The following is a 23,802-nucleotide window of genomic DNA, read 5'->3' on the forward strand; positions in this document are numbered from 1 at the left end:
TTGGCATGTTTATTAAAGACTAATTTTTTTTCTCAAGTTTACCAAATTTTAGTACGGAAAGTCATATGGCGAGACCGTTGGAATGGTCTAAATCAAGGCTGCCCCGTCCTCTCCTCAATCTAAAAAAATGTTAATTGTATTTATGCCATGTAAATATATCCTATGAGAAAAAACATTATCATTCGTGAAATCAGATGGCATGTAAATATATCCTATTGAGAAAAGACATTATCATTCCTGAAATTGGGTGGATGCCACTGAAATCTTGGAAAATTAGAACCGCGCCACTCCATCGTGATTTCTGTTATGGAGATGGATGGCTGACAGGAACGGGGAGGGGAAGGAGCAAGCACAGCTTGGCGTCTATCTCCGTGATAGAAATCAGATAGAGTGGTATGGTTCTAAATTTTCAAAATTATAATTGCATCCACCCAATTTCACGAATAGTAATGATATTTTTAATACGGGATATTTATAATGACATGGATTCAATTTTGTTTAAGAAAAAGTCTCAAGCAACAAAATAAGGAATATAAAGTGGTCGATTAAAAAAAGGATGGTGTGCTTCTTGTCGATCCACACCATCTCCATTTCCAAAGGTATAAACATGTTTCAAAGCGCGGGCGCATTAATTAGTTTAAATGGAAAGGGAAGGAATTGTCGTGAACCGTTGGATTGACAAGATGGTTTGGTTTTATACATAAGCAAGATGGTTTGGTTTTATACCAGCATTTTTCGCTGATTTATATGATTTTAATCATTCGAACGATTTTGTAACTAATCAGATGCTTAGAAAGGGAATTTAATTAATTTAAAATTTGAAATTTAATTTCTAAGGTGAATAAAAAAGAATATTTTGACATGTCCCTAGTATATGCTAAACAACCTAAAAGCACTTGCATTTTGTAACCGAGGTGGTATGTTTGAAATGTATGGGCCTGTTAGTAGTTTAAATGAAAAATAAAGGCTCGTGCGAGCTGTTGGACCAACGAGATGGTTCCTTACGATTGAGAATATTTGCAAATACGATTCCCAAACTATTAAACTGTAAAAGGTTTTTTATATGAAAGTTTATCATCTTACCTTTATAAGTAGATTTTCAATTTTATAATAGATAATTTTATTATTTCTACTATTAGATTGTTATAAAAGAATCAAACAATCGTTCATCTTTCATCGACCAAAAGATTTGTTTAACTTATGTGTAGGATCACGTGTAGATTTTCCATATGTTCATGTGCAAGTGAACTGCAGTTAACCATGATCAATGAACGAGGACCGGGATGGCCGGATGAGAGGAACCAGAGTTTAGCATATCGCCTAGATACCATTTGGCAAGATCAAAATGGAGCCAAACATATGCTTGGAGTCAACGGCAAGTGATTCAAACATAACATAGCACATGGCGAGCAAAAAAGGTGTGTCCAACGCGTGTGCTAATTGCGATGCATTAGCTTCCAATCTACTCACAGCCAATAGCTGAAAATATAAGTTGTGCATACACAGTGGAGGGTACTGGAGACATTTGGTGAGGCTAACTTTGCTGCAAAAAGAAACACAAGACTTTCTGAATGAGAATAATATGCTCCTCGTCCGTTTTTTTTTTTCCTGTGATCCATTTTACAGACACAAGTAATAGCAGAGCTAAGAACCGCAGCAAAGTCCTACCTGTTTTCGTTCACAAAAAAGTCTGGAGCTGGGCGCCGTCTTGTTGCGGTGTAATGTTACCTACAGTTTGCCGGATACAAAAAAGGATCGTGTGCCCAGTGCCTCTACAAGCTTCGGTAGTCCATAACAGTTACTTCATCTTCAGGAGCATCAAGGTCTTGGTAGCTGCAAGCAAGGTGAAAACATGTGGAAAATTGTAGTAGAAAGAAAAAAGATGATGTGCAGGAAAAACTAGTACTGTCTGAAAACAAAAAACACATGAGTATTTTGAATTTCAAATATGGAATGCCGGTGCAAGCTTCAAGTACAAATTGATATACATGTAGATAAAGGGCAGTGTTTGGTACTTTGGTTAGAACATAGAGTTTGCAAACCTTACATGCAACATGGAACAGCAATACCTTATATTAGACAGAAAAACAATCCCTGCGATCATGTATTGTACCGTATATACCACAAATGCTTTAGCAAACACAAAAGACTATTTTTGGAAGCACCAAATTGACATCCTAATCAGTTTTTTTAAAAAAATTCTAGCCAAGCAAGAACTCTACAATCAATAGGAGATATACGGAAGCTCCAGGCTGTGGTGGTGCAGGTGCAGCTACTACACGAGCCAACTTTGCTGCTCTATTGCAGCTGGCTGCAATTCAGCTGTGGTGCCACCACAGCCAGCACATCCGAACACCTGCTAATACCAGGAGCATGCTAACCATGCTTCAAACTGTATTTAAGCCCCTTTGTGACATTGGTCGTATTTGTTCAAAGTATATGAAATCCAAATTGATCGCATGTTCTGCTAATCAGCACAAAGTTGCTAGAGAATTATCTATATTTTGTAGTGAACTTAAGATATCTGCATACATGGTAAATTATGACAGAAGAATGTCCAAAAGAAACTCCAGGCAAAAAAAAAAACAGTGTTGAGTTGTGTTCACTATCAGCATACTCATTTGTTAACCTTGTTTCAGAATATTGAAATAAATTGCTTATGCCACATGGTGAGGATAGACAAAGGAATACAAGGGCAAGGAGATAAACATGCAAGTACTAACCTTCGTATTTTGCGTGGATCATGCATATGAGGGGGTGGTAAAGGAGCAGCAAGGATTGGTGATGGACCACCCATTGGAAGAACGCCACCCCTCCCTGCTCTCCTAGGACGTTGACCACCAGTTGACTCAAAAGGTGGTGGTCCACCCTGATCTCTCATCATACGCATAGCAACTTCAGGTGGTGCAGGAATAAATGGTCCTAGTGGGCTGGTGAACATGACAATGAATTAACCATGAGCATTATTGTGAAAACTAAGCATAAGTTACAGACTTACCCAGCACCAGGCACAGGCATCAACACTGGAGGAGCAGGAATATCCGGAGGAAAGGCGCCATGCATAACCGGATCACCATAAGAACCATATACTGGATCATCAGGGTTGTCACTGGATCCATCATGGGTCGGTGAATCATTTCTATCAAACCTACGATTGCCACGTTCATCTCTCAGTCGACTCTCTATTGGTGGCCGCTGTCTGACTTTCTCCCTCTGAAAATTTGTCCAGTACAGACAGGATAATAAGGAACTTAAACAGTTGTCAATTTGGAAGCAAATAAAAACTAGACCGTGAGGCTTACTGGAGCAGATTGCTGCATGATAGGTGTCCCACCAGGCGCCTTGGGATCACTGCATGCAACATATACCTCATACTCTTGGAATGTTAAAAATTAGTTCAGTCAATAGAAAGACAATTTAGAAAACGTACCTCATATAGTTCTCAAAATATATATTCTCTCTCACTTTCGAAGTCAGCTCCACAACCAAATCTGTATGTTTGAGTTTGAGATGCTTCAGGACAAACTCGGGAGCATGGAAAAGTTTTGTGCAGCCTTTAGCTCCACAGCCATATTTCCATCCATACTTTTCATCTCTTATTTTTCTCACATGTGGATCCAGCACTTCACTAGCAGCTGCATCAATCTTCTCCTTTGCTTTCAATATTTCCATTGGATCCTGGCCTTGAATCCTATCTTGCCAGAATGAATCGAGTTTCTTCTCCCATTCAGCAGCATTTGAGCTAGCCCCATTAAACGTCCTTGAGTCTGCCTTTACATGCCTTAGACCTTTGGGCTCATTTGTTTCGGACATCCCATAATAATCCACACCATGGATACGCCACAAATAGGTAACAAGAGTGTCCAGTAACTCAGCGCCCTCAAGACCCTTTACAGCAGATGAGCCCCGAATTATTACAATTGGTCCCATTGAGCCATGTGACTTATCTTTATCTGCTCTGTCATGATCACTACCCGACAGAACATTATTCTCAATACCCTTCTCAGAATCAAGTTTACAAATGAGAGCTTGAGCTAGTTCAATGTCAATTCTAATTCGCCGAGGCTCGGAGCTAACTGGATGGGCCTTAGGAGCAGCATAATATAAATCATCCTGGCCCTTTCCAAGTTTCCCTTTTTTCCCATTAGCATCCGCATCATCTACGCTAGTTCCGGATTTGTTTGTTGCAGTACTTGTTAATCCCGGGCCACTGCAGATAGTAGTAGCCAATAAAAAGAAGTAAAACAGAGGGAAAAAGGGGGAGGAGAGAGAGAGAGGGAAGGGGGGGGGGGGGATCTCACATGTCTAAAGTCCCACTCTGCAAATCTTGGAAGAATTCATTTGCAATAGTCCGTGCAACTTCATTCCTTCTGCTTCAAACAAAAGATAATGTACTTACCATACAAATGTACAGGAAAGTGGAGAGATGACATGGGCATTGGAGACACAAGGAATATGATACGATAGCTCATACTAATCTTAAAAATTGTACAAAATAAACAACTAACCCTTCCATGGCAGATTCAAGATTAGTAGGATGGTACTTATTTCTCAACCTGCACCAAAAGCAAGAAGTGCAACAGTAAAACTTAGTGAACAAAAAATCAGTCATTAGTTATCCATGGAAAGGATGCAAGTACAACAAATATTACCAATCTTCATGCTTATGAAGGTCAAAGTAAGCTTTCTTCTGAGTTGTAATGTACTCTGACTTGTACTCCTCATATCTAATGATTTACATGACGATCAGCAACAGATATTACTATTACATCAGCCACCCATATTAAAGGTACACTGCGTAAGGCAGAATAAAATTTTGTGCCTCAGTAAACAGGTTATTGGTTAAATATAGCACACCTGCGTTGAGCTTCATCTGGTGAAACATCATCTTCAAGCTCCTGCATGAACTGCTTGTAAGACATGAGGCCTTCCCTATAGAGTATCAAAGGTCCAAAAGTCACTTTGGTTGCTTCTCACAATGTAATCTTTTGTGTTGTGATGCTTACACAAGAATCCGAATGTGTGTGTATACTCAAAGAATACTGCTTGGATGTATGACTAGTTCAGTTTCTCATAAATTTGGAAGTGCATCAACTAGAAGTTCTGTATTTGCTCAGTTTCTCATAAATGTTTCATCTCAGAAGGTATAGTTTGTCATTGAATAAGTTAGAAGTAAATCACATAATACATGATGAAGATAATCCAGAATTGCATACATACCTACGAGAGTTACCAGGGCCTTCATTCCATCCACCACGTCCAGAATCAAGCCAATCTACACAAAACATATGTCATTAACAGGCACTTCAATTTACAAGCAACTCAAGCAGACATGAAATAACTTATATACATCGTATGTTATGATTTATCTACATATTTAAAGTAGACATGACAGAATTTATGCTTGACAATATAAATCTGAATGAAGACAAGAGCAATAGTAGTATAAACAAGGAAAATGAACTAAATCTAAACTGTTCCAATCTCATGTGGGACTTAAACCAGAAAATTAGCGGATACAAGACATCTTGCATAAACTAATGTGTACCTGGTGCACGATTGAAGTGTCTACCCTGGCCTCTCTCATCACCATATCCACCTCTTCCTCCTGTGCCACCATGATCATTTCCATACCTAGGAGATAGGTACCAAAACATTTTATAGCTGCAGTGATGCTGAAACAATTGTATAAGCATAGAAAAAGAAAAGAACAGAAGGAAACCAGACCACTAACTTCCTTAATTTCTGATCAATATTATAACAAATAGAGCAGCTCCCAGCTGAAAATGACACATCCATGCAGTAAAAAAAAAAAGCAACGAGCTACCATAAATCCACAAGCAAATGAGATGTAATATTTCACCATGTATGTTAATTTCATATAAGACATTCAGGATCCTGAATATCCCATCCAAGTGCTTTCAGTTGAACTAGTAAGCACAGCCAGTGACTTCCACAGCTCAGGCTTTTATGGTCTTATTGGGATTCAACCATGAACAAAACATAGAACTGCATTGCCATTGAGACAAATGATAAAGAAATCCTTTTGGCCAAAATCCTGAATTGTGAAGATGCAAAAAACATATATCTCTTCGGTCATAAGTCCCTAGTCTAAACATACTGTTAGGAATGGGAAATGGCACAAATCTGAACTGCCGATTGCACACTGCAAATCGACAATCCTAATCCTAAACACACTGAACACTCACTGCTAAACCAACCTACCACCACGGTTTCCGGCCACCAACGGCCATTCCGATCGACGGAAACGAGTGAATACTACCATCGAAAGCTTCGATTTTTCTTCGGCTACCAAACCCCACCTCCCCATCTCCCTACTCCGCCCGCACCAGGGTATCGATTTTTAAGGCCTCTCACCTCCTGTCGTCGTGGTTATCGTACCCAACACCCCCGAGCCGGCGCCGGTCGAACCCGCCCCCGCCCCCGCCACAACCGTCGTCCCTGCGGTGCCTCTTGCTCCCCTGCGCGCCCGGCGGAGGGGGCCCGGGTGGCGGCGGCGGGAGCGACGGTGAAGAGCGGCCACGCTTGCGGTCGCCGCCGCTGGCGGAGGCGGGAGGAGGAGGTGAAGCCGAGGCGCCTGCGACCTCGGCCATGGTGGGCGGGCGGGGGGCCGGGTGGGGGGGGGGGCGCTTGATCTGGAGGAATGGAGGAGGAGGGGGAGGATCTCGCGGTGTCGGGTCGGGGTCTCGGGGAAGATGGTCCCCGCGAAGAAGAGACGGCGAGAGAGAAGAGCGTGTGTGTCTCTCTCCGTGTGCCTGTTTGACTCCTCCCCTCTTCTGTGGCTGACATGCGGGGCCCTCCTCCCAGTCATACTAGATGCATTCCAGTATTACTTCCCACGTCAACGTGGCATTTCGCGTGAAAAGTTTATTTTCCGGATTTAGTTTTGGATCGTTATTAATACGTATATAAAAATTCTATTTATAAATATGTCGTTTGATTTTTTCTATTAATATCCCAAAAGATGAGTCTGATTTGTACTTATCTTTTCGCTTATGTTTATAAGTCAAATTTAAATTTTTATTTTTAAATTGAGAGTTAGAATTGACTTTTTAGGTCGCTAAGAATACGTATATAAAAGATTTATTCATAAATTATTTTTTATTTATAAACATGTTGTTTGGTTTTTTTACGAAAAAACTAAACGATCACCCAGTATTGTTAGTTAATGATAGTAAATTTAAAGTCAAAACTAACCATTAGTCTTAAATGGAGTAAGGGAGGACATGGTTGTTTGGTTCATGCCTAACATTACCATAACTCGCTCGGGTAAAGGTGACTTGTCATATGTTTTGTGGCCACCAAATTGCAAGTCACAATTGTGGCAAAGTTAGGTAAAGAATTGAATCTATGACATAGGAACTCAACTGCTAAGAAAGTGTGAGAAGCTGAAATCATGTCAGTGAACCAAATACTAAAGAGAAGTACAACAAAACATCTCACAAGTTGTACTCTCCAATCACCACAGCATGTGGCTATTCATTTATCGTATGATTTGATTCACACATAAGTAATGAATTATTCTCAGCTCAATCAAGTGTTCCTGATGGCCTTGACCACCTCTGCAACAGAACCATGGTTTTGCCTACTGTACCAGAACCCTAATTTATAGCAGCATGAGCATGGAGGCATGCTGATGCTTAATGGTCAAAATTACACCCCAATTTGCGGGCATCAACCATCAGGTCCATCTAACTTTCACAACCAGCGTCAACACCATTACTGCTCTTGCAGCATGATATACACACTTGGCAAATATCTAGAATTCTAACCACAAGATGTTAATTCTCATCAAGTCATTATTAAACAGGTAAACATTTTGCACTTATTGCTACATTACATGATGCTTAATTCTCTTTATCGGGTCACACAACACAGTTGCATGAGAGAAGAGGAAGCTGCCAGAGTTTGCAATTTTTCACATTTCTTTCGAAGACCTTATTTGCTGGCTGTCTTGATTATCTTATGGAGTGCTCTCTTGGCTTCCTCTAGTGTCTCCACCTTATGAGGCACATCAAATGCCAGCCTCTGAATGTTGAACTGCATAGAAGGAATTACAAATTTGAGGATCTGGGAGGAAAAAAAAAGAAATTTCCTGCCTCAAAAAGAAAAAAAAAATAGCCTTGATAGTGAACTGTAGGCAACTTCGTGTTTCACCTGTGCACCCTGGCGAACCCTTATGTCTATCCCTTTGCTGTCTACTGATATAAGTGCAGCATCATCAACCTCCCCTTCAGACGACAAGAACTCTCTAAGTGGCTTCGAGAAAATTGCATTCAATTCCTATATATAGCATTAACCATAATCAGAAGCAGCTGGGTTTTTACAGCTTTATTGAGTCACGCATCTATACGAATTTGCACATAACCTAATAATCCTGTTAATCTTTGGACAAGACTGTACATAAACAAGATATTTATGATTCATAATATCTAAACCTTTAAGCTTTGTTCACCACCATCAACAGCTATCTTGTCAGGTTGAATAGCTTCATATTCCTTGACATCTACCCATGCAACAGTGCCAAAGCCTCCAATGAAGTATATGTCGCTGTACTTATTGAAGATAGATTGTCACAGATCATAATTTCACAACCATATATGTCAAGAAATAATGCTTTCCAGCAAAAAAAATGTAGATGTTCACAGTTCACAGGTAAACTATAAAATCGTAAATAGATCAGACAACATGAAATATGAGATTAAGTCACAGACCTTATGTTCTGCATCCTGTAATAGTAAAAATTTCCCCACTGTTGAGATGCCCATTGTTGATGTTTTGCGACATACTGCTTATGTGCCCATTCCTGACGAGCGCATGTAATCCAGATCAGTTTCTTGAATATTTAAAATCACTAAAAGAAGAATAAGTTGTTGTTTTCCTGAATTCAGTATTAATGATAGACCGTGCATTCCAATCGTTTTTTTTTCCTGTAATAGACATGATAAAGCAACTATTTTATTTAAGTCTGTTCCATGAGAACAGAGACAAGTTGCTAGCTTGGAGAATTCTGTTGTGATATCTCAGTATGTATATGGCTTACACACAGTAGTAACTTCACCATCAGACCTAGCACTTTAATTCTTAATGATTAAAATGCCAGGGACAAACTGAAAAATAGTTTCCTAGCATCAAACTGTAATATAAACAACAAAGGGCAGCTCAATATAACCTGTTGATCTTCTGGCAAAGGATATACATCACCAAATATTGTGACGCGTGCATTTGACAGCCCACTCCATCCAGGTACCTGTGAAGAAGGATTGCATGCTATTAGAATAATGACGAACCTTTATGCTGCACAGCTAAACATATCAGGAGCTCCATACCTGGACAACAAGTGTGCATCTCGGGTCAGAGAGCAAGTTCCTTGTGTGTATTGCTAATGGTGATAGCGAAAATATTGGGTCTGCACAATACATCAACTAAACAATTAGTTATGGCAGCCTAATTGACTGTTGTTTTTGACAAAATGTAATCAGATAGCTAACTTACGGCCCATCGAATCATTAGAAAAATCAACAAGTGAACCAAATGGGTATCCAGTACGCCGATGATGCATGCCAGACATGACAGTGCACAAATGAGCAAATCGAGCCTGCGAAATACAGCCATTACATGAGGCAAGAATTGGAGACCAAATCCAGCAGACTGAAAAGAAGCTCAAGGGGCTAACTAACAGGAGCTACCTGTTCCATCAAGTTGCGAACAGCCAATGCCGGCGGAGGTAAACCATGGGCAAAAGTCGCACTCTGCACACCACCAGATATAGGTGTTCTAAACAAGCCAGCTCTGGATCCACTCGAGTCAGTGGTAGTATGTGTTGATAAGGTCGTGTGTGGCGTGTCAGCTTTGGTCGATCCAAGAACTCCATTCTGACTCGAAAGAGTTGGGTCACTCTTCGGCTGTTGTGCAGCATGAACCAGGCATGTATATCAGACCAAAAGACAGATTTACGGAGCTTAAATGAGTTACCTCATCTATTTTGTTTTCTGAACTAGATAGTTATCTTGTGAACCCTAACCCAGACACACGATTCTTGTTTATTTGTAGTTTCCAAATGCATTGCTACAAAACCAGTTCATCCTACTTCAAACGCATTAAGCACAGAAATTTACACCTCGTAAAACCAACACATAACAATCCAAGCGCACTACACCTCGCATCCAATCCAGCATCTAACCGAACTCCAGACGGGCAATACATCCAACCTCTTTTCGGATTCAAGTTCAACCAATCCGCAATGCCACCCAATCACCCATCAACCCACAGTCTCGCACGCTCACAGCAAACCTTCACCTTTCCGCTCTTCGCTCCACTGCAAGCGAAGCAAGTTACCTTACCTTGATAACCGGAGACCCGTTGGGCGTGACGCCAGCCTGGGCGTCGTCCTTGGCGCCGCCGCCGCCGGCGGCGGCGGCACGGAGGGCCCCGCAGGCGCGGCCGCCGGGGAGGGCGAGCGACCGCGGGGCCAGGCGGGAGCGCGGCTGCTGGTGGGAAGGCAAGGCCGGCAGGGAGGCGGCAGTGCCGGTGCCGGTGCTGGCGCCGGCGAGAGCCTCCATTGGATGGATGGGAGAGTGGGAGGAGCGGAGAGGGGCGCCGCCGCCGGCCGTCGGAGGAGGAGAGAGAAAGTCGCGGCGGAAGGCGGCTACAAGGTGGAGGAGAAAGGGGCTTTGGTTTAGGATTTTTGTGCGAGCGTGGTGGGCCCCACGGGGTGACGTGGCTGATCCTGAGCCGTCGGATTTGATCTGGATGGCTACCATGCCTGCCCTTCTTCTGGTTAGGTCACAAATTGTTCTTTCTATCTAAAAATACCATTGACAAACATATAAGTCTAAAAAATATCATCGACAAACTTGAGTTCTAAGAAATATTATCATACAAACAAATTGTCTAAGAAATATCATCGTCGTTAGGGTTTCGTCCATTTTCGCCGTTAAATACGTTGTTTATACTATAGCACTTAACGGAAAAAAAAGTTAACGAGACCCTAACAGCGATGACAAAAAATTAACGAAACTCTAACGGCTACGACATTTCCTAGACAAATTCGTTTATACGATAGCATTTCTTAAAACTCTCACTTATCGATGGTATTTCTTAAAATTAAGTGTTTATCAATAGCATTTGTTATCTTTTTTGTCGGATATTCTATTTTCTCCGAGAGATTTCTATGATGCCCACTAATCCAAAAGGTGGAGACAAAGTTGAACAAAATCAATTTTAAGGAACGGGGGTTCCCATCTTTTCGCTTCTGTTTTTCTTGTAAGCCAAAATTTAAATTTATACTTATAAAATTTAAATTTACGACCTTAAATTTAGAGATGATTTTAGAGTTTTCTCACCGAAATTTATTTTCCATCCTTGGCTTTTCAATCACTAAGAATACATATATAAAATTTTTATTTACATTTTCTTCGTTTGCAAATATCCCAGGTTTGACTTTTTTTAATGAAAAAGCCAAACAATTGAGTCACATTTTGAGCACATGAAACACGGAAAAGCGTATGAGAAAATTAGCTTAGCTATTGCCAATAACACCAAGTGGTTCATCAAGCAACAACAACATAATAATTATACAGTGTCTGTACTACATTATTCCTACTCTGATTATACATGATACAAAAGGGTTATGAGCTGAAATTATTTTGCTTCTCCATTGGCTTCAGCCCTGGAATCCAAATGTGACTTCCCATCGTCGCTGCCCTGCAATTTTTTCATCCATTAAACAGAAAATTGTGGACAAAGGGTAAAGCGATCCATGTAGAGTTCAACAAACAGGTTGAGATGATTCTGATAAGAACGTGGCTAACCTTTATACAGACATAAATATAGTGAACATCAGGTTTTGGGCCAAGAATACTAACAACTGATGTGCTATCACCATCTAAAGGCAGTGGCTTCGTCAGTTCCCATGAAGGCTCGCGACTTCTTTCCCATCTATCTGAGATGACAACATGACAACAGTGTTGATGCAAAGTGTAAGTAAAATATGTTTTAGCACCATTAGAATGAATGGTAGATAAAATGTTTATTCGGCACACTAATGGCAATAGCAATTATTGTTTATAGCTAGGGATATACGTGGGTCGACCCACACGTAATCTATGACCGACTCTAGTTCAACTAAAAATGAACTAAGTTTTGTTTTTAACATGTCAAAACTGAAACTTAGTTTATTTAGTTCAACTAGTGTTGGCCTCGTATTTAGTTGAACTATTTATAGCTAGACATTGTTTAAAGTAAGATTAAGAAGTCAGTACAGATGAATGGACAAATGGTTTAGCTGATCTATTAGAATAAAAAACCCACTAACCTATGACATGAAGCTTTACCGTCCAAAGCTGCAGGTCTTTAAGGAGACGCAATCGGTAACTTGGGTCTCCATAAGTGATCTGCAACAGTATGGGATTCAAAGTTAATGTTCTTGACACCATAGAAAAATAGTAAGTTTGTTGTAAACAAATAAGATAGTTTATTTACCAGAATATAAGCTCCCTTAGCCTTGAGAATTCTGTATATAGAAGAAAGAAATAGAAGTTGTAATAAGCTGAACAGAGATCTCAAACAAATACAGTGTGTTTTACCTGTTGACCTCTTCTAGCATCTGAGATGCATTCTCTTGTGAATTTTGGCCACACTGCAACACAAGAAATGCAAATCTGAGTATCATAAAGGAAGATTATTTGAATATGCTGGAAAATATGTTATAATGAACTTACCATAATAGAATCTAGCGTTCCTGCAAACAACAGAAGGGGTCAGAGCATGTAACTGTTGCGTATGCACATAGGAAATGCTCCTGTAAGACTGTAACGACTATATTGGCTATGGTACCTTTATCAATAACAGCGTCGAATGAACCGGACTCAAATTCAGCCATGTTCCTTACATCCATCTTCATGTCTGTGTAAGGGTAGGAAATAAATAGTATTATATAATAAGCTATAAACTATTACACACACAAAGGGTAAGGGATTCAACAAAAGAAGGCTGGGGACAAAGAGTATACATTTAAGGTGAGGCTTGTCACGGTATTTCTTCATCATTTGTTCAATCACCACTGATGATATATCTATGTTGATAATGTCTTGATAACCATCATCAGCCATGTTTTCACCAAAAACTGTTCAGTATTCAAAGGTAGATTAGCCATACAAGTAGTGTCAACTAAGCTAGAAAGAACACACTAAACAGGAATGTAGTGTAGCGATATGCATTTGTAGTGACAAAAGTGCTAGGTGCTGTAGTCTGAACATTTAAGCTATACAGAATTCTTGTTTGACGCTAAATGATGAAAAGTAAAACATATCTCAGTCCCCACCTATCAACAATACAATCAGCAACTTAATATTGAGAACCGATGGGTCATGTAGTTGAAGATGTTAAATCTCATCGATGGCATTCCTATCACTTTTAGTTTGTTATATAAACACCACCCCAAACTATTTTCAAGTTATTAAAGTCAGATAATAGCATAAAACAATTCAGCATTTTTTCCCTGTATAAAAAGGCCAATGTTATGATAAAAAAATATAGCATGGCTTTGCAATACATGAATTTCCATATCATCCAAGAAATTCTTAGCCACTTTTTATACACAGTAACGCAGGTTTGCTGGATCAAATTGTTATCCTTGCTTGCTGCTTTAATAGTGCAAGGTGGACCTATCTTGCTACAGGTGCATTCTCATATGCTGCTACATGTGCATTTTTAGCCAGACATTGTGATGGTGACAAAAGACAGGAGACCATAACGCGCCACATCGCGCACATGGCTTTGGGAAGACTGTGATCCTGAAGGTGGTCAGCTAAATTGACAGGCCACACCGCTCCTTACCTGCCGATCAAACCTATGTCATGGCGTATCGAGATGTCGAGTTCTTCGATTACATCTTATTTACTCAAAGACATGACCTAATGTTGAAAAATTGCCGTTTACTTAATCAAATAACCTAGTAATTTCTAGGAGCAGCATTGAACAAGCCAAGAAAAAATCCAATGATGCATCGACCACGGCCGGCTGCATTGCTCTCCGCGCTGATCCAAACAACAATCTTTCTCAGGAATCCCGGATTCCCAACCCCATGTCGAAATCACACGAGCCTGCGCCTACCAGAAATCTACTAGGGCAGACGGGACGCGGGGAGGAGGGGGGGGTGTGGAGGGGAGAAATGAGAGTGTGACTGACCGGAGTTGCCGCAGCCGACGAGGAGGAGGCGGTGGTGGCGGCGGACGTAGAGGGAGAGCAGCGGCGCGAGGGCGGGGTACTTCTGGTACCAGTCGAACGGGCCGGCCTCCTTCCGGTACCGCTCGTCCCAGTACCACGCCTCGCCGTACGCCTGCGCCGCCGTCCCTCCCCCTCCCGTCATCGCGCCTCCTCGCGCGAGCCTCGGGAGTCGGATCTGGTCGCCGGCAATGGCCGCTCCCCCGGATCGGTGGTGGTCGTGGCGTGGCTTGGCGAGGCGCGGGGGCCGCCGGTCTGTCTCGCGTCGCCTCCCCTCCCCGACCCGACGCGGACGCGGTGGTGGATAAGGATCGCCGCGGCGAGGCCGGGATGGACCGGAGGCCCGGCGGGCGTTTGGGCCCATCTCCGACGTGGGTTGTGATGGGCCTCCATGGCCATGGCCATGGCCTTGGGCTTCCTGGTTTGCTTCTTCTCCTCCTCCTCCTCGCGTCACGCCATCACCTGGCCGTTGCTTCCGCCGGAGGGGCCGTGCCGTGCGTGCCAAAACCGGACATGCTTCGCTTCCGGCGCCGGCGATCGCGCGGCACGTACGTGCTGAGCAGAAGCGAACACGCAAAAATGGCGATCCGATTAAGCTACCCTGCATTTTTTTTGTCATTTTAGCTATTTAAGAAAACATAATTTATGAATAGACCAAATGAATTATTAAAGATATGAGCCTCTGTCTCTAGGATCAGGTTGGATATGCCATTATGGCCGCGTTCGCCCCCAACCCTCTCGTTTTCGCACACGTGTTTTCCGAACTTTTAAACGGGATATATTTTACAAAAAGATTATATAGAAAAGTTGTTTAAAAAATAATATTAATATACTTTGTATTTTTTAATAATTATTAATTAATTATGTACTAATATATTACTATATTTTTCGTGTTGGATAACTAACCCTCTCCACCCATTCTCCCAAATACAACCTATGTTTACTTTTAAGAGCACGTACGAAAGTATAGTTTAGAATCAACCTTATATATATTATCCACTTTCAGCAATAAGAAAATAGTTTATATGGTCATATATAAGTATAGAATCAGATATAATTTCTTCATTAATATAATAAAACAGATTAATTATTCTTATTTTCTTTTTATCCATCTTTATATAATAAAATATTCTTTCATTAAATAAATACTTAAGTAACGACTCTAAGCCATATTTTTCTCCTTCCCTCCTATAATTATACTTGTCTGTTTGACAATGTAATCAACTAATAAACGTCTTGTCGGAAATAATATGACCTATCGGTGCCACCTTTTTCCTCATCACTTGGACCTAAGACCTAAGGCCGTGTTTAGTTCAAAATTTTTTTCCTAAAAACATCACATCGAATCTTTAGATATCTAAATAAAACATTAAATATAGATGAATTAAAAAACTAATTTGCACAGTTATGTAAGAAATCGTGAGACGAATTTTTAAGACTAATTAGTCCATGATTAGCTATAAGTGCTATAGTAACCAATATGTACTAATGACGGCATAATTAGGCTCAAAACATCCGTCTCGCGGTTTCCAGGCGAGACGTGAAATTCGTTTTTTCATTAATATCCGAAAACTTCTTCCGTCATCAGATCAAACGTCTGATGTGACATTTCTGTCAAAATTTTTGCCATCAAAACACCCTCTAATTTCTTTCTGGCATAGTATATTAATCTATTTACGGCTGTAGGTTGGGTGTCAGCGTCTGCTTATTTACTGCTGATATATTCCTCAGCCTCACCGTTAGAGTAGTGGTCCATATTGTAACAAGATTTTCAAAGGATCTATTTATGAAATGTATTTTCTAAAAGGGCTAAACTGTTCAAAATCTAGTTAACCTTGATCTAGGAGGTGAACCAAGAACAACAATCCGAATCAAAATTATCAGAATCGGATCCAAGTCCATAAGACGCACTTAATTCAACGATTCATAGAAAAGATATAATTCCCTTATTCTATGCTTAGTTTAGTCCAACTTGAGCTGCTCTCTTGTGGCGTATAAATGGATAGCTTAGTTTGTCATCTAAAGCTTAGATTAATTTGCAGAAGAGTCAAGAGGCGAAATTTTGTGGAATTTTCAGACATACTAGTACTGTACTTCGCCCATGCCGCAGTGAGACGTCGATTTGATCCAAAAGTTATAATTTTGACGCGTTTAGAAAATATGAATTTCAGTCGCTGATCCTTGCGAATTAAGAAACTACGTCATAAAGTCCAAATCCAAATTGAGGCAGGAGACGCGTCATATAATGGAGAAGGTTAGTTAATTCAATTCCTTTCACATATATGTTCACACGACTACATGCATGAGATCACGTTAAAGTATATGCTTTGGGGGTGATTTTTTTGGGTGTTATAAAAAAAAGACAAACAATATATTTACAAGCGAAAAATAATCTGTGGATATAGTTTTATATACGTATTCGTAGTGATCTAGGAGATAAGACTGAAAAATAAGCTTCGATTGAAAAACCCTCAAATCAACTTCAAATTTAAATTTAAAAAATTAAATTTTGACTTATAAACATAGGCATTAACGAAAAGACATGGTACATGCAGTGAATCAATCGGATCCAGGAATAAGGCCAAATTAAAGGAGAATCCAGATTGATCGAAATCCTAATGGATTTTGTCAGCAACAGATTTACGCACGCGACATACATGGGTTATTTCCTTTTTGTTGCCGTTGTTGGGAGGGAAACTAACTACTCTCATCTGTCGAGAGGATGTTTTTGTATTTGTTGACAAATCATCCAAATATTATTATATAAAATCTCAAATTTGACAACACTTATATAGCATACATGTACCACTCCACAAAATATATTAGTTCTAAACTCAACCCGGGATGGCAAGATACCCTCTTCATTTCATATTATAAGATATTCTATGTTTGTATAGATTTATTTATATATAAATATATATGTTTTATATATATGTCTAGATTTATTAACACATATAAATCTAGACAAGACAAAATAATCTTACAATATGAAAAAAATAACTTAGTTCCATCCGCTATAGGGTGTGTTTGTTTGCTCGCATCGGCTAAGCCTGGCTCATCTCTCTCATACAGGATGAGTCTGACCTGGCTACGAAGATGCAGCCGCACTTGTTTGGTTGTTTGCATTGTTTCTAGCCTGGCAGCATGAGAATGTGTTTAGTTGATTGCATGACAAATATGGTTGAACAGAGATTATGTTTGGTTGGTTGCATGTATCAAATATATGGGATATATATATTTTTTTTGTTGGACCTGTCTGAAACACTCGAATGAATTTGGTGTAACTTACATAAAAATTACTAAAATGTTTCTAAGATAAAAAAAAATATATGCACGCTGACATGTTAGAAAACAAAACCATTATATCGAATACACAACTGTTTTGGTGTAAATTATTGCTATACTAAGGTGGTGTTTAGATTGAGAAAATTTTTAGGAGAAGTGTTACGTCAAATGTTTGACCGGATGTCGAAAGGAGTTTTCGGATACGAATGAAAAAACGAATTTCACGGCTAGCCTGGAAACTGCGAGACGAATTTTTTGAGCCTAATTAATCCATCATTAGCATATGTTGGTTACTGTAGCACCTATGGCTAATCATGGGCTAATTAGGCTCAAAATATTCGTCTCAAGATTTCTTTCATAACCGTGCAATTAGTTTTTTGGATTCATATATGTTTAATGCTTTATTTAGGTGTTCAAAAATTCGATGTGATATGTTAAGAAAAAATTTTTGAACTAAACCAGGCCTAACTCCATTAACTTTCATAGGGTGGCTAGCAGAGTAGCAGTAGTAGTTGCCTCCAGCAACTGGTCGCTGCTGATGCTTGCCGATATCTCCGCCGCCGCCACCGCCGCCAACGGCCGCCGGCCGGCGGTGCCGTCTGTGGCAGCGTCGTCGACCTGTTCATCCCGACCGGCTGCCATGTTCTTCACATCCTCCGCCTGCGTACCGCGAGCTGCTGTCTTTGGACATGGCAGAGTAGTACACGATGCACAACAACACAAGCTATAAAAATGGAGGACACGGTCTAGGCTAGTGATGAGCGGCGCGGCCGTGGCATCCACCGGCGTCGGCGGATCTGGCGAGGACGCAACGGCGGTGGGTCTGGCGCAGTGCGGCCGTGGCTAATCTGGCGCCGACGCGGCCGTGGCATCCATCGACGGGGCGGCGTCGACCGGTGACGGCAGATCTGGCGCGGCGTCGAGCAGCTGCAGCGGCGGCGGAGACGAATCGTCGACCGACGGCGGCGGATCCGGTGGCCGCGAGGTCGTGGTGCCTGCTGCAGTTGCTGAAGAAGTGGGGGATGGGGCTCCACGCATTCACCGACGAGGGGATTCCGTTGGGCGACGAGGTGGGGAACGATGAATCAGGAGGCGTCGAGGGAGCAAATGGTGGAGAGGGAGGTGAGGGATGCGCGACCTCCTAGCGCCTCGTGCACCAGTGTCACGCCCGGAGTTTCATCCCAAGCCTAAAATCATAAAAGAAAACCGTAAATAACAATTGGCTTAATTAACTCAGGAAGAATCCCTCTAAAAGGAAATTAATTTAACTAAACCAGGGTTCCAAATCAATTAACTGGATTTAAATTCAAATTGCAGAAATATAAAATTTGGCCAAACAAATTAAGTTAAAACTCGGTAAAAGTGGGGTTTTCTTTTTTTTCCTCCTTTTTCCTTCTTTTTCCCTTCCTTCTCAAATTGGGCCGAAGTCCAATTTTCCTCCCTCCCTTTTCTTTTTCCTTTTTCTTTCTCTTTTTCCCCTTCCCGGGCCGGCCCAGCCGAGCCGGCCCACTTCTTCTCGGCCGGCGCAGCCGACCGGCTCCGGCCTCCTCCGCCCGCGCGCGCCTCCGCCTGGGCCGCCGCCCGGCCCAGCTCACCCGCTCGCTCGCCCGCGCTCGCGGCGAAGTCCGTCTCGCCTCCCTCCTCCCTTGCGCCACTGACAGGTGGGTCCCACATGTCAGCGACCAAGCTTCGCCAGCGCCCGCGCCCGCGCCGCGCCACGCCGGCCGAGTCCGCCTCCGCCCGACTCCTCCGGACGCCGCGCCGCCGCTGCAACCACCGCCGCAACCGCCGCCGCCGAGTCCGCCGCGTCGTCGACTCGGTCTCCACCGGCCGCTCCGCCCTAGCCGGCGCCACCACCTATAAAATCCTCGCGCCGCCGCCCCGCCGCCACTTTCCCCCTCTCCGCCGAAGCTTCCCTTCGTCGCCGTCAGCCGCCGATCTCCCCGTCGGCCGTCGGACGTCGCCGCCCACCCGCGTCACCACCTCCGCCTCGGCTTCGCCGACCTTCCGCCGGCCTTCGTCGCTACCGGTGGTCGCCGAGCTTCCTCGCCGCCTCCTCGTCCTCTTCGCCGTCGTGCCGACTTCGTCGTCCGCGCGTCGCCGCCCCGCTCCGTTCGCCACCGTCCGTTCCTCCTCCTCGCCGAGGTGTTGCCGTCGCCGCTGGTGAGCTATCCTCTTCCCCCCTCCCTCCTTTTTCTTCCCCTTCGGTAGCCGCCGCCGGCCCGTGTGCCACTGCCAGGCGCGTGCGCCACTGTTCGCCGCCGACGTGCCACCCTGGCGTCGTCTCCCTTGCCGTCACCACCGGTCCTCTCTCCTCGCCGACTTGCCGTCGTTGTCCTTGTCGCCGGTAAGCCGTTGCTGTCCTCTCTATCCCTCTCTTTTCCTCTCCGCCCGTGGCCGCCAGAGCCGCCGCCGCCGCATTCTTGCGCGCTTCGGCCGTCTCCGTCGCCCGTCCGCCGGCCGCCACCCTCGCCTTGCCGTCGCCGACGCGACCCCGCCACCGTCGAAGCACCGCCGCGCTCGTCGCGTCACTACCGTCGTCCTCCCCGAGCCGCCACCGCCCTGTTGCTGAGCCATCGCCGGCCGTCGCTGCCCCCGCGCCGCCGTCGAGGCCGTCTCTCCTCTCCTCTGTCGCTGCCACTTGGCCGCTCCGCTCGACTCCGCCGCCGCTCAGCCGCCCTCTCCCTCCTCCGCTCTGCTCCGTCGCCACCCGATCCCGCGCGCCGTCGCTGGGTGTCGTGCGCTGCCGGCGCTCGTCATCGCACCTCCGCCCTTCGTCACTATCGTCGCACGGTCGCCACGCCCCGCTGCCGGCGTCCGTCACCGTCTTCCCTCCCGCCGCTCGCCGCCGCTCCGAGCCGCGCCACCCCGTCGCTGCCTCCGCCTCCTCCGCGCCGACTCGTCCTCACCGTTCTCGTCACCACCTTCGCCATCGCCACCTTCTCATTCGCCGCCACCCCTCCGCTCGCCGTGACCCCTGCCTCGCCGTGCGCTGCCGCCCGTCGCCTCGCGCCAGTACTCGCCGACGCCGTCGTCGCCCTTCGGTCGCCGGTCGATGTCGCCGACGTCGACGCCCTCGCGCCGCCGGTCATCGCCATCGCCACCTCCCCTTTCTCCTCGGCCCTCGCCGTCTCCGCCGCTCCCGCCGCCGCTGCTCGCACCGCCGACGTTCCCGCTTCCCGGCTGCCGTCGCCATCCGCCGCCGCCCGCCGGTTCGCGCCGCTCGTCGCCGGGCGCCGTCCTCCGCCGGTCGCCGTTCACCGCCGCCCGGGCATTGCCGCCCCTCTCCCTCTCCCGGCCGGACCTCGCTCCCCTCCTCTCTGTTCCAGCCTCGCTGACGAGCGGGTCCCACCCGTCAGCCGCCGTCGCGCCCTCCCTTCCTCTCTCCCCTCCCCGGGCCCGCGTGTCAGCCGCTCACTTCCCCTCTCTCCCACTGACAGGTGGTCCCCACCTGTCAGCCGTCAGCCTCCTCTCTCCTCGCTGACGTCAGCAGCCCCATTAATTGCGCAATAATTGATTTAGGACTTTTCTGTTTAGCTAAAAACCCAGAAAACTTCTAAAATTCATAAGTAATTCATCTAGTCTCCGTTTAGATCCATTCAAGTTTCATTAAATCTAGAAAAATACCAAGAATCCATTAAAAATAGTTTCTTTCTCTGTTTCAGTAGTTTTATAGCTTGTTTTGTTTGTTTTGCCTTGTTTGTCGTAGGTTTTGACCCCGTCGCAGCGCCGTTCGTTCTCGAAGTCGTCGCCGAAGTTCCTCGTGGGTCTAAGCAAGGCAAGTGGCACCCTTCTTTGATCATATTGAACCTATGATTATAAAATCCTCCGCTTTTACATTCAAACATGCATTGTTTTATGCAAATCTATTTACTTTATTTATCTATTGGGCATTTACCTTTATATCCGTTGATCCCTATTTATTATTATTGTCACCCCAGGGTTAATTTGACTAGACTTAGGGTTAGGCAATGCTTAGCCATGCTTAGTTCAACTAGCTCACCAATTATCGTTTAATTACTGTTACACTTTGATACACTTTTAATGGTTGTAATCATTAATAATCTCCCGATGTGGTTTAATACAACTAAAATATTGCTTATGGTGGGCTATGGGTGCATGGTTTTGAGAGTCGTGCCCATGGCAATTAAGGACCGGTTCTCAGGAAACCCTGAAGGTCTTACACGTACTAACCACAAGCTAGAATGGGCAACGGTGAGACTCGTAATCTAGCTTGTCCCTATTCGACGTACCCAGGCAAGGGTAGGCGTGATGGAGTATGGACGGGCAATCGTGTTGTAACGAAAGCTTCTCCTGCTTCCGGATCTACCAAGGCACAAGAGGAGACTGCCCGACTTGGTGTAAAGGAGGGGGTGAAACCTGAAGTGTGGTGCGATTGTCTAGGGAGGGCTAGGTGAAAGGTCTTATCATGGTTTCCGTACTGAGGTATCGTGGTGATACGTTTGGGCATGGTAACATGCTTGGCAGGCATGTCTTGTGGGTAAAGTTGTACACCTCTGCAGAGTAAAACTATTCGAATAGCCGTGCCCGCGGTTATTGGGCGAACTGATAGACTCACTGGGATTAGTTGAACCCCTTTAATAATTTTATTAACCTTGGAACTGGTTCGACCCTGCGCAATGTGGTGTAACGTTGGCAGTGGTTTGGGTCTGTCGCAACGTGGTTTAACGTTGGACAGAGGGTTGACCCTGTCGCTACGTGGTGTAACGTTCGACAGCGGTCTGGGCCTGTTGCAACGTGGTGTAACGTTGGACAGTGAATGATTATTTTAAATGTTACTTTGCTTTTATTTCAGTCTATTTTATCTACTGTTTGCTAAATTACCACAGCTTTTGTGCAAGTTAACCTTAGCCTATCCTTGATACCCTGTTGCATTCATTATTCTCCCTCTCTTGGGTGTTACTTGTTGAGTACGGTGGTTTGTACTCAGCCTTGCTTACTTTTTCCCCCACTAGAGCAAGTGCCAGAGCCTGTGTCAGAAGATGGTTGTTCCGAAGGTTGAAGTAAGGTTCAGTCCGTCGTCGAGAATGCCTGTGGTGTGGAGCCGTCATCGCTAACTGAAGCGGAAGATTAGATGGTCTAGTCTTGTTTTCCTTTTCCGCTGCATTTCGATAGATAATTGTTTTTATTTGTTTTTAAGTCGTGGAACTGTGTATTAATTTGTCATAGTGTGTACTCGGGCTGATGCCTGGACCGAGATTTAATACATGCTATTGTTCAGAAATTTGGTGTAAATTTCTGGGCGTGACAACCAGCGCGTCCCGCCGCTGCCGCCGCTCGTCCCTGCGCCTGCATGAGCTCAGCCTGGATCAGGAGCGAGGCTGGATTCCAGCGTTTCCAGCGGGCCTGGCTCGGGGGGTCGTTTTGCACGAGCGGAACCAGGACGCGGCATCGGTGCGGGCAACCAAACAACTCTCACCTGCGCGGATGCGAGCCAGGCTCAATGCAGGCAACCAAACACGTCCTAGAGTCCTAGGGGGCAGCATATCCACACATTAAAACGCAGAAAAAGACAAAATTCAGCACATGAATAACAGCACTGTTCGCAACTTCATACCTGAATTTGTTTTTTCCCCTCAATTTGTATGTGAAATGTGAGCTTGATTTGTGGTGAAGCAGTGGATCATAGTGTACTCTACATCGTCACCAAAATTTCAGAACTATATATTTGCAATGAGTTTAAGAATAAAATGTACACAGTGGATTCATTCCACGTTGTTGAGATGGAATAATATGGGAAAATATGTTTATCACTCGGTTAGATATCCACTATTTTTTCACATGCCACCTAAATAGTCATAAAATATTTTTCAAAATTTGAGAAGATAGCTTAATATGAGATATAACACTCTACGATACATGCAATTTCAAACTTTTCCAAATTGTGAAGCAATTTTTTTCATACTTTTTGATACTATTTGGGCGACATGAAAAAAGGCAAGTGGACATCATCTCCCAATAATATTAGGCATGTTATACTCTATCCGTCATAAAATAAATTTATTTTTTTAGTTTTTGGTATAATCTTTAACACTTCGTCTTATTTGGTTTTTTTTTGCAATTAATATTTTTATTGTTATTAGATGATAGAACATAAATAATATTTTACGACTATTTATTTTAGTTTTTTATAAGTTTTTTAAATAAGATAAATGGTCAAATGTCGGAAAAAAACGAAAAATAATATTTAGGGGGAGGGGGGGGGGCGGATATAGCATCTCCTAGCTCGTGCATCGGTGCATGGGAGGG

The 23,802-nt window shown here is 43.9% G+C and overlaps 3 protein-coding genes across 4 annotated transcripts; all 3 read right to left on the bottom strand.

Moving 5' to 3' along the window:
- Positions 1-1,419: 1,419 nt before the first annotated feature.
- Positions 1,420-6,614, bottom strand: LOC102720823 (serrate RNA effector molecule-like). Of its 2 annotated transcripts, XR_005812308.1 has the most exons (13): positions 6,379-6,614; positions 5,549-5,634; positions 5,221-5,275; positions 4,858-4,932; positions 4,653-4,727; positions 4,509-4,556; positions 4,302-4,370; positions 3,431-4,210; positions 3,303-3,351; positions 2,999-3,213; positions 2,724-2,930; positions 1,669-1,833; positions 1,420-1,543 (listed from the first exon to the last, which is right to left on the bottom strand). XR_005812308.1 is itself a non-coding variant. In XM_006660219.3 (12 exons), exons 1-12 carry the CDS (start codon positions 6,612-6,614, stop codon positions 1,773-1,775), a joined length of 1,956 nt encoding a protein of 651 aa, XP_006660282.3. In that variant the 3' UTR covers positions 1,420-1,772. The 2 variants fall into 2 exon arrangements, 1 of the variants encoding a protein (XP_006660282.3); XM_006660219.3 differs by having other exon boundaries at positions 1,420-1,833.
- Positions 6,615-7,600: 986 nt separating this feature from the next.
- LOC102721105 lies at positions 7,601-10,667 on the bottom strand. Its single transcript, XM_006660220.3, has 9 exons — positions 10,365-10,667; positions 9,711-9,926; positions 9,517-9,619; positions 9,351-9,430; positions 9,194-9,271; positions 8,736-8,827; positions 8,460-8,571; positions 8,179-8,304; positions 7,601-8,061 (listed from the first exon to the last, which is right to left on the bottom strand). The coding sequence occupies exons 1-9, from the start codon at positions 10,581-10,583 to the stop codon at positions 7,960-7,962; spliced, it is 1,128 nt and encodes a 375-aa protein (XP_006660283.2). The 5' UTR covers positions 10,584-10,667; the 3' UTR covers positions 7,601-7,959.
- Positions 10,668-11,527: 860 nt separating this feature from the next.
- Positions 11,528-14,520, bottom strand: LOC102721389 (EEF1A lysine methyltransferase 4). The gene is made up of 9 exons (XM_006660221.3): positions 14,212-14,520; positions 13,034-13,147; positions 12,859-12,927; positions 12,744-12,763; positions 12,609-12,661; positions 12,505-12,535; positions 12,338-12,416; positions 11,835-11,965; positions 11,528-11,727 (listed from the first exon to the last, which is right to left on the bottom strand). Exons 1-9 carry the CDS (start codon positions 14,390-14,392, stop codon positions 11,665-11,667), a joined length of 741 nt encoding a protein of 246 aa, XP_006660284.3. The 5' UTR covers positions 14,393-14,520; the 3' UTR covers positions 11,528-11,664.
- Between the last annotated feature and the right edge of the window lie 9,282 nt (positions 14,521-23,802).

This window comes from Oryza brachyantha, chromosome 8, assembly GCF_000231095.2.
Source record: "Oryza brachyantha chromosome 8, ObraRS2, whole genome shotgun sequence".
In the NCBI taxonomy this organism is placed as follows: domain Eukaryota; kingdom Viridiplantae; phylum Streptophyta; class Magnoliopsida; order Poales; family Poaceae; genus Oryza; species Oryza brachyantha.